We start from the raw sequence: 10114 nt of genomic DNA, 5'->3' as shown, positions 1-10114 counted from the left end.
GAGGCACGTAGGTAAGCACTTACCAGGGAAGCAGGGTCATCCAGATTTGGATTGCCTCCTGATCACGCTAAACAATAAAAATGTATCCTAAGACTCAGGGTAATACACTGAAACCCCAGTGTAGTGAAACGTCAGTACTCCGAGTACCCGCGCTAGCAAGGCTGAGCTTCCTCTTCTTACTCAGAATTACACTTTTAATTTGATCGTCCTTTTCTGCTTGATAAATCCAACCTATCTGATTTTTTTTAAGAAACAGACAATAACAACACAAATCCCAATTGCCAAGCAGAATGATTGCATACTTATTTTCATGGTTTCTCTAGTATCTTCCAGGTCTTTCTCCCAGGGCAAATCTAGGCCAAGCTCCTACAAACTTTCCCTGTTGAACAGGAAAGCCCTTATCGATTCTTTATCGCCATCTAGCGACCACAGCTCTTTCCACTTTATTGTGGTGCAGCCCAGCAGGCAGCCGAATACCACACGGCCGTTCGGCCCCCGCCTGGCCCTGCGGCGAGGAACGCACAGCACGACTGCTCCCCGCCGGCCCCCCGCCGGCTCCCGAGCGCGGCCCGGGGCACGGCCCCCCCCCGCCCGGGCACGGCGCCCCCCGGCCCGGGCACGGCCCCCCCCAGCCCGGGCACGGCCCCCCCCAGCCCGGGCACCATGCCGTGGGGTCTGCAGCGTCCCTCGGGCAGCGCGGCGCAGCTGTCCCGGCCGTGTCCCCTGCCCGCCCCTCGCTGCAGGGCGCTGGGAGAGCCGGAGAGCCCTGGCCTGGCTGCAAACCATCGGTGTGGTATCCGTGTCATTCTCATCTTAAATCCAAACCACCGCACTATACCAGCTACCAGAAAAAAGTCAACTGTCCCAGATGAAACCAGGACACACTTTCACACCAAATGGGATTACAAATCTGGGGAATTTTGAAATCAACATGAGGAAAAGAGAAAGGAAGCTTGCGTCTCACCCCTGACTTCGCGCCGCCCTGTCCACATCCCTCATGGCCCCTCAGACCTGCAGCGAGCGCAGGCCACTGCTGCTTTCATACAGTCCTGTGCAAGTTAATAAGTCCATTACCCTCTAGAGCTCAGCAATTTAGAAAGAGATCATTCTGCAGACAAGAACAGCTTTGTTTTCTCCCTGAAGAGCTGGTGGAGCTGGGAGCAGGGCTCACCTTGCCGGAAGGGCGAGCACAGCACTGCCAGGACCAGCCGCCGTCCCGTGGAGCTGCAGCAGCGCCTTCCTCAGCCCTGGAGGAGCCATATTGTTCCCAGCTGTTTTCAAGAGACTTCAGAGAGGTATTTTAACTTGGCTGGTATTTTCTGGGTGCCCACAAGTGGCTCTTGTCTTGCTGAGACAAACTCTCCCCAGCTGCCTCTCCTGCCTGCTCACAGGTGCCCAAGCAGCCCAGGAAAACCTGAGGAGCACCCCAGCCCTTGGGCACTTGCTGCTCCCTTTATCCAGATGCTGTTGCCTTCAACCCAGCTGGGAGCCTCCGGTGGTTAATGCCTGGACGGTGACAGTGTGGCGGGCGGTGCGGCCTGGAGCGCCGGAGCGGGCCCGGGCGCAGGGACGGCCCGGCCGCAGCGCGGCGCCGCTTCCCGCCATGGCGCGGCTGGGTCCGGCCGCGGCCGCACGGGGGCGCTGCAGCACACGCTGCCCACGGCGGTTCCGCAGCACGGCCCGGCCCCAAGGGCTGCGGGGGGAGCGCTGGACTTCCGCTCTGGTGCGAGTTTTGTGACACTTTCTGCTTAACAAGGCAGAAAGATCAACAGTTCACAGCTTGCAGCCCAAGTAAACTTAATTACTTATGCCAAGAAGGTGTGCTAAGCGAGTTCTCTGAGAAGCAGTATAACAGGTAATTCAATAAGCTAAGGCAGTCTGTTCCTTAAGGTGCATGAGAGGAAAATGGCACCTTGTAGTAAAACTGTTAACATGTTGTAGTGTTTATCAATGTAAGAGCCAAGCAGCAAAGGCTGCTTCACGAACGGTCACGGGCGTTGGCACAACGCTTCCAGCCCTCTGCGCGTTTCACTCTTCCGCTGCGCTCCACCAGCTCCGTTAGGATGTGCAGCCTGTTATCCCCGGATGCGTCTGCAGTCTCCCAAGGCCACGCTGTTTGTGCTAGCCCTAGTTTCACAGGGTCACTGAAGTGAAGGAGAGCAGGATTTCATGGTTTTTTATTTAACTGAGCCATGCCCTGAAAAACACTAAGGCCTCAGCTCTCAGTGAGAGCAGGGGGAATTGGTGGCACTCGACATGACAAGGAATACTGAATTCCTAATTTCCTTGTCTCCCTCAGAACAAACATTTTAAAATATGCTGCTCTCCTTGCTGAAACAGGTGAAAAAATACATTCCTATGGCAAGCTTGCTCAGAAATATTTCAAATAACAGCTGTTGAGTCCCCATCACTTTTACAGTGATGACTTTTTCTGGTAAAACCTTTTAAATGCCTCTCTTGATAAAGAATAAAAGTCTGAGTCACTCTGTGTTCTTGATCCAGAGTAGCAAGTCACTTTTATTTGTCGATAAAGCTATTGCACTTTCAGTGCCTTTTGCTAACGCTGAGTTGAAGCTTCAATCTGAAGACGTGCCTTAACTTCCCGATTTCCAGGGTTAACGCTGAGTGCTGCAGAGTCTTCTGTAAAACAAGCCAAGCCCAGTTATGAGCATTTTTAAAGTTTCAGTTTTACAGCCTTCTCATGTCATCACTCAGTTGAACAATATAAAAAGACCACAACGCAATCCAAATAATCCACGTAATTACCATGTGCTTACTTTTATTTCAAGACACGAGTCCTGTAATTCAAAACTAGACAACCCCCCTATTTATCACTTTGGTGCTTTCTCTCTTTAATTTACCAGGAGAAGAAGGTTTTACAGGCAGAAGTAATAACTTATTTACTGAAACAAGCAGGAAAAGGAAAGATTGAGAACAACTGCTTTTAGTTTAATTTAATTAATTGGATGGGGCAGAAATGATGCTGCTTAGGAACTGAAAAGCGGAGGGGGATGTGAGCAAAGAAATAGTGTGAAGATTCACAGCCTGTTTGGGACAGGCTGAGGAAACGAGTTTACGTACTGCCTATGGATCGGCGTAAGCTCAACTGAAGGTATTGTCTGGCATAATTACATCAATGTTTCTTCTAACATGCAATTTTTACTATGGAGAAAAAATAATTGTACTTCTTGTCTTCTGAAATTATTCTTTAAGACTCCATTCGGTGCTGGGCCAGACAGACCGGGACACATCACCTGTTCTGTGAAACCTCCCGTGCTGATCTCTGCTCCCAGCAGGGACGGCACTGAGTCAGGAGAGCGAAACGCCTACAGCAACGCCTGCCTAGTGCAACCTCACCAACAACCGCGTGCTGGAATGTAAGTGCTTTGTGATATTCTGAGTATTAGCTTTTCCAGACACACTTCCTCTGCAACATATCCCATTGTTTCTATTAACCCAATGTCGAATAATCCTGAATGACGAATTCTGTTCTAAATTTCTGAAATTCTGCAGTACCTTTTTCTCCATGGCTCTATTTTTTTTTCATCCCAGCATTTTTCAAAGATGTCAAATGTAGGCATTTGATCTAGAAAAATAAGAAAAAGTCATATCAGAGGAGAATTTAACATTATATTCAATATGTAATTATATTCAGTAGGGAGGCAACTGAGCCCCTCTATTAGAATGGTAAAGTATGTAGAACTCCATCTGTGCAGCTGAGTGATGATCATACTACTCGCTTGGCAGGAACAGCATCAGCCTTCAGCAAATGACAGTTGCTAAAGACTTTTCAGGATTTGAGCTTAAAATGAATAGCTTGAATTATGGTTATTATTTTCCTAAAACTCAAGCAGCCCATAGGCAATGGATCTTGTTTGTATAGATGTGAGCATAAATAGTCAATGGAATTAATACATTCCATGCTTTAGAGAGAAAGTGTCCCTGTGGCCAGTATTTCAAGCAGCTATGAAATCCAGACACGGGCAGCGGGACCCCAGGCAGCCTGGGGACAGGTACTGACTCTGTGGGCACGGCCCTTCGCGGGCAGGAGCCCAAGTCCAACCTGTCATTCTCACCTCGTGTTTCTGAAGGGTTGGAAGTGGCAGAAGAATGTTGCAATGGGCACAGGCCACCAGCATGTCAAAAGACTGGGTGTCCTTGAGAGCTTGAGGTGGTGTGGAAAGTCCGCCTCTTGTGGGAGAGGGAAAGCCAACCTTTTTGTTCTTTTTGGGTTTGAGCAAGGTTTTGGAGGTCAGTGGCTGGTCCCTTTTCCCTTTGGGACGGACATCTGTCCACGCCGTCGCATTCTTGGAGCAGGAAGAGGCAGCCAGGGAGGAAGACGACTCTGGTGGATCACTGCTGAATTTTGAAGTTGACTGGTCAGCAAGAACTTCTGTCAGCTGATGGGCTGCACTGCATTTATTCTGTTAAAAGAGAGCACGCATATTTGAGGTGAAGATTGGCATTACAGCCAACTGTGTAGGATGTTGTGATTTGCAACAGACCTGAGTCACGGGGACGGACAGTGGACACCACCTCACAGTGATGCTTCAGCTGGGTAAATTGTATCACAAAACTATAGTTTGAAGACCCAAGACATACAGTCCTTTCTTACCTAATATACAGCTTTTCAGAGAAATAACCTGGCTGGAAATCAAGCACAGGCCATTCTCTTGTCCAGTTTCAAATGTGCTTACCAGATGTTGGGAGTACTGGTCATCTGAGAAGGACTTATTGCACTTCTGACAAAGATTGCCACCAGTACCTTTGGAAAGAAAGAGAGAGAGAGAGAAACACAATCCTGATGCACAGACACATGTCATCTAGACAGGCTGTCAGATCTACATCTGACCACTGGTTCTGCAGAAACAAAGAACGCTGATTGCACTGGCCAAGAAGGAATTAGAGCTGCGACTACGTTTTGCTTTTGGCACCACTCAAAGCCAATCCACCATCCCTTCTCTCAGACTTCAGGATATTTGAAATTCCACTCCAGCCCTATGTTTTGTGGCTCGAGATGCTTCCCTCGTGCCCTGGCCTAGCAGTGCGGTTTGGTTTGGGTTCTGCTCTCTGTCGTTTATTTTGCCAGTCACTGCACCTACTGACGCCCGCTCTTCTCTGGAATCAGTGACAGGATTTATGAATTTTTTGCCTTCTGTCCAATACTTTAGGCCTAATAAAGCTGCGCTCAACTTCAAGAAATCAAGGTATGCTTCACTGCCCTTATATATGAAGTAGCTGGAAATTCTAAATAATAGTTTCTCCTGTGTAACAAATAGAAAGAAGTTACACTCATTTTCTGACAGAAGGAGTTTCACTTCCAGGATACAGGAGGCATAAAAGAACATGGCAAATGATCTACCTACCAGTCAGTGGAACCACTCTGGCTTTACAATAACCAGGATAATATAAAGCAACACTTGGACCTCTCACTGTGTTTGGTTAAAGAAAAACCCCCTCTAGCCTGGATTACTTGGAGTTGTAAAGCAGGCAGGAGAATTTTCACTGAGATTTAACAGAGCTGATGCAGTCCATGACAATGAGGAATTTTGCTTACCTGTGGGGCAAATAAATGTTGCATTAGTGGATGTGCCACTGGTTTGAAAGTCCACATCCTTACGGTAGGACAGACCACCGTTCTGACAAATATCTTTGTGTTTGTTCTGGTCTTTGTACATGATGTATTTGTTACACTCCCAACACCACTCGGTGCGGCTGGCGCAGGCGTTCAAGTGTTCCTGCAGCTTGTTGAAGGGCATTTCAAGCTCACAGATCTCACACTTCATTGCCCGCTCGTGGCATTCCTCGGTCTGCACGTGAATAGGAGAAATGATTACACATTTTCTACCAATACTAAAAGAGGGCATTGGGCGACAGCAATGAGTGGCTGTTTAAGAATGCTCTCGTTAAGGGATATCCACACAACCAAATGCAGGCTTAGCTGTATGAGGAGTTTGCCTGTCTTGGCCATCTTTAATTTAGGATAATTCTGGCAATATAAGGCAAAATGGAAATCGATAGCAGTGAAGATGTTCTGCATCAGGACAGGTTAGCAACAGAGCACAAGCCCGCCTAGAATATTCCAATACCTCAGCTACCACCACGAGGGAAGCCTGCTGTGTCTTCACTGCTTTGGTTCCTTGAAATGGTCAGACTACAGCTACCATGGACAGGCTGCTCTCGCTTCCCAGCCTCTGCCAATTCTTTTCTGTATCTCCTCCTACGCTGCTTCCTTGATTCTCGTTTTGTATAACCACTCCTTTGGAAAATACGGTAATATGAGTGTGGGGACAGGATGGAAATGTCTTCAAGAAGCCTCAAAGAACATCAGCTTGAGGCACCAAGGATGAGAAAGTAATAGATTAGTACCTAGAACAAACTGCCTCATCACAACTGGATGGGCAACCACCATCGGATATACTTATTTACGAAGAAGAAAAGGTATTCCAAAACACTGCAGCTGTTGAGAGGTTTAAGTTTCTTCATGGTCCAGGACAAGTCAGAGAATTACCCGTTTTTAGTGGTGAATCCATTAGAGTGACTCTTGGTTGCTGGCCAAAGGCATCAGCCTAGCAAGCTGAAAGTACCGCACTCCATACGTACCTCATGGTGCTCCAACTGGCACTGCTGCATGCTTTGGTGACAAAGATTACACCTGACCTGCAAGCAAAACATACAGCAGTTCATCAGGATCACAGGAGGATGGTTAGTGCTTTCGTATGTCGACACAACTTCAAGCTGCTGAGATGATCTTCCTGTCATTTTCATCCCAATCACTGACAAGCTGTTGGTAAATTTTTGTTTCTCTGTCGGGCCTGAGCTGTGTTGATGAGATTTTGAGAACAGATACCTGACGATTCTGCAGGAAGCTCTCACTCGGTGCAAGGATCCAGCTGTCAAGGGTGCCCATGTGAAATGCAAGGTGTGATGTGAAATAAAGAGCATGTATTCAAAATTTTGACTGAGGTTTAACCTAAAATTATAGGTCTGATATTCAGCTAGTCTAAATGATAATAGCCCCTCTGGAGACATAGGAGGCATGCTAGTTCTCTGTGGGTTTGCCACGAGAGCTCCTTGTGTTGTGTTAAGTAACTGAAATCAATGGCATTGCTAAAATAATAAAGCTAGTAAGACAAAATAAAAAGCCATGCCTGTGTATCCATGCTTCAACATAGTAAGTACCTCTAGCTACAGGGTTCTTAATGCTATAGCAAAAATGCTATTGCCTCGCTATATGAAGAGCTGATAAATTTACTCTGCCAGTTCAGTTTTGTTAGAAGAGTGCATTGATGTCATAGGTTTGTACAAGCAATGCTTATGTCAGATCAGGTACTGTCTGTCTTTTTCTAATCAAATAATGTAACTTGCATTCCCTGGCTAATTCACAAGCACCAGGAGCATGCATCCACACCTGATCTGTAATTTGTAGTGCTGGGGAAACCACAGTGGAAGCTTTGTTCTCTTAACTTGAGTGTGCAACAAGATCAAAAGGTGCTGTAACAAGGCCCAAAGGGCCATATCAGACCCTTATAGATTTTCTGGTCAGACAATTACAGAAGTTCAAATGTAGTTAGTATAGAGCACAGTACCACTAACATACTACTTCAGGGTTGAACAAACCTTTTGCTATTTGCAAAAAGATCATGTAGCACTCCTCACCTGCTTGTGTGCTTCTGTTTGATGCTCTTGCATATCCTTTTGGGCAACTGGTTCCTCACATTCTGGACAGAGACTGAGAAATCGCAAGCAGTGGGCCTCATGGAGGGAGAAATTGGCAGCAGACACATCTCGTTTACTACCAAGGGCACAAACGGGAAAGAGAGAAGAGCAGATGAACTGGTGTGGTGGGCTGACTGGCCAGCAGCCACACGCACAGCGGGACAACGGCGGGAACAGGAGAACCAAAGTGAGAAAATGTGTAGGTTGACATACAGACAGTTTAATTCTTGAAGGAAAGAGGGACGGGGAAAAACAAGTGAAGCAAATAACACGACTCATGACCTCCCACAGACATACCTATGCCCAACCAGTCTTTGAACAACAGCCACTTCAGAAGAAAACAAACAAACAAAAAAGCACAAACAAAAAATAAAAGAACACCGCACAAAAAACCCCTCAACCCTGCTCCTCTTCCTCTGATGCAGTCTTTATTCCTGAGCATGAAGTTACACAGCACGGAGCATCGCTTTGGGCAGCCTGGGCTCACTCTCCCGGCCTTGTTTCCTCACAGCTTCTTGTGCACCCTCAGCCTTCGGGCTGAAAAGTCCTTGACTCGGTGTAAACATGCTTGGCAGCAACCACAACATCAGTGGAGTATCAACATTCTCACACTAAGGCCACAACACTGCGCTGGATCAGTCACTAGGAAGAAAATCAGCTCTATCCCACGCGAAACCCAGACATGCAACTAGTTTGTCCCTAAAAACTAGAAATAGGGGCATTTTTGATTCATCTTAATGAGACATTTAGAGACCAGATTCTATTACTCATTCTGTTGTGCCATGTTACCAGGAATACTTCTGAAAGGGACAGGGTAGCTGCTGGAGGCGCCTGGTATATTCCTCCAACAGTTGTTCAGGAGAAGCTCCAGCTCTCGTTTACATTGTTTACAGATGTGGCAAGAAAAGGACGGTCCCTCTTCTGGGTGTCATCTAAGGCGCCACCAAATTTCCAGCTCGGGCTCCTGGCAGAGCAATTTAAGGCAGCCCAGCTGAGCAGCCGCTCTGCTCAGACAAAGGCTTCCCGCGAGCAGAGATACACAGATGGCACCGCGCTCGCTGGATTCAGGAACAACACTTACGTTTATCTGGGAAATCACTTATTTGATTTTAATAATGGATGTGTTCACAACATTAGTGACAAGAACTGAGATACAGTTCAACAGGAATGGGTTTATTGTGGGAAGGTGTCATCTCTATCACCAGAGGTTTTAAGCATTGGTTAGAGGCATCTAACAGAAGTTTTCGGCAAAGCAGGTCTGCCAAGGGGTCTGATCAGTGTGCAGAAACCGCTTTGTTCGAAGCATCCCCTGCAACCTTCTAGAACGTAACGCACAGGCTCTCTGTGCAAGGCTAAGCACGGGTTTTCCTTTGCGACCAAATCAAACTGAGGCTGAGCTCATGTTCAACCTTTCTACGTCTGACACTTTTTTAATTGCAGTGCTTCACCGTCTTCATGTAACTTGCCCAATGGCTTAGCTACTAGTTGAGACACAGCAAGCAATGCTATCCTCATGGCCCCTCTAGGCCTATTCTATGAGAAATGGCCAATTACCCTGAAAAAATGAATATATTATCACTTAACTGCAAATATAGCAACAGAAACATCAGCCATGGTGTGGTCCATACACTGACTCCTCTGCCAGATACTGCAAAATTATCCACCATAGTGTTATGTAGGAAGAGAACATACAGCACAGGGCTATGGAAGAAATCCCTCCACAGCAAAGTAGCAAGAAAGCAACAACCTGGAAATGTGAAAATGCATCCAAAATAGTATTTTTGTTTCCAACTAGCATACACCCCTCCTGTCCTGTGGTTCTTCCTCTTCTCCCCCTGCTACAGGAGACCCAGATAACATTAAGGAAAATCCTAGAAAACTCTCAAAATCCCCACACTTGGTAGGGGTGGAGAGGAAGAAAGATCTCTTACCAGTTTGTGCAGAACCTGCTCTCTTCCGTCATTATTTTTCTTTTTATTTTCCTTGATATATTTTCTGCTAAAAGTAGAGAGAGAAAAAAAAACGAAACTGAAAGCCTCTGTTGCAGTAACTCCACCCCAAACAGCTGCTTGGCCAAAAATTCTTTAAAGGAGAAACAGCAGCATTGCCAGACAAGTATGTGCTTGTAGTGTGAGTTTCACATACACATTAGTTCACTAGTCCTTAGAGGAACTGCGGGGTGTCCGTTTCCTTCTTGCCCAGGCAAGCTAATCTGCAGCGGGCAGGTTTCTGCCCCCAGCTGCCTGCAGCTGCCCGGGGCAGGCTGTCCCTCTGCCCCTGCGGCAGGGCTGCCTGACCCGCCGGCCTCTGCCCCCAGCACCCGGGCACGCAGGGCTGGATGGGGCTCCGAGCAACCTGTTTTAGTTGAAGATACCCCTGCTAATCGCTGGGGCCT

At 47.2% G+C, this 10114-nt stretch overlaps 1 protein-coding gene and 1 long non-coding RNA gene across 9 annotated transcripts in view; both read right to left on the bottom strand.

The window, feature by feature from the left end:
• LOC102087512 (uncharacterized) overlaps positions 1 to 1103 on the bottom strand; it is a 174560-nt gene extending 173457 nt beyond the window's left edge. The window contains exon 1 of one of the 2 annotated variants that reach the window (XR_010467302.1): positions 965 to 1103. This is a non-coding gene — a long non-coding RNA (uncharacterized LOC102087512). Of the gene's footprint in view, positions 1 to 23; positions 526 to 964 lie in introns of those variants that run through there. The other variant, XR_010467301.1, reaches the window with a different exon arrangement.
• Positions 1104 to 2488: 1385 nt separating this feature from the next.
• XAF1 (XIAP associated factor 1) overlaps positions 2489 to 10114 on the bottom strand; it is an 11691-nt gene continuing 4065 nt past the window's right edge. For 2 of the 7 annotated variants that reach the window (XM_021288776.2, XM_005503261.3), the window contains exons 2-9: positions 9651 to 9717; positions 7660 to 7795; positions 6604 to 6660; positions 5558 to 5810; positions 4698 to 4765; positions 4077 to 4424; positions 3517 to 3586; positions 2489 to 2640 (exon numbers count right to left, since the gene is read on the bottom strand). In XM_021288776.2, the coding sequence (XP_021144451.1) occupies positions 3533 to 3586; positions 4077 to 4424; positions 4698 to 4765; positions 5558 to 5810; positions 6604 to 6660; positions 7660 to 7795; positions 9651 to 9682 (948 nt within the window). In that variant the 5' untranslated portion in view covers positions 9683 to 9717 and the 3' untranslated portion in view covers positions 2489 to 2640; positions 3517 to 3532. Of the gene's footprint in view, positions 2641 to 3516; positions 3587 to 4076; positions 4425 to 4697; positions 4766 to 5557; positions 5811 to 6603; positions 6661 to 7659; positions 7796 to 9650; positions 9793 to 10114 lie in introns of those variants that run through there. The other 5 variants (XM_021288775.2, XM_021288777.2, XM_065036591.1 and 2 more) reach the window with 5 other exon arrangements.

Source organism: Columba livia, chromosome 20 (assembly GCF_036013475.1).
Source record: "Columba livia isolate bColLiv1 breed racing homer chromosome 20, bColLiv1.pat.W.v2, whole genome shotgun sequence".
NCBI lineage: Eukaryota > Metazoa > Chordata > Aves > Columbiformes > Columbidae > Columba > Columba livia.
Note: the sequence above shows the minus strand (reverse complement) of the source record. Positions and strands in the feature narration are given on the sequence as shown.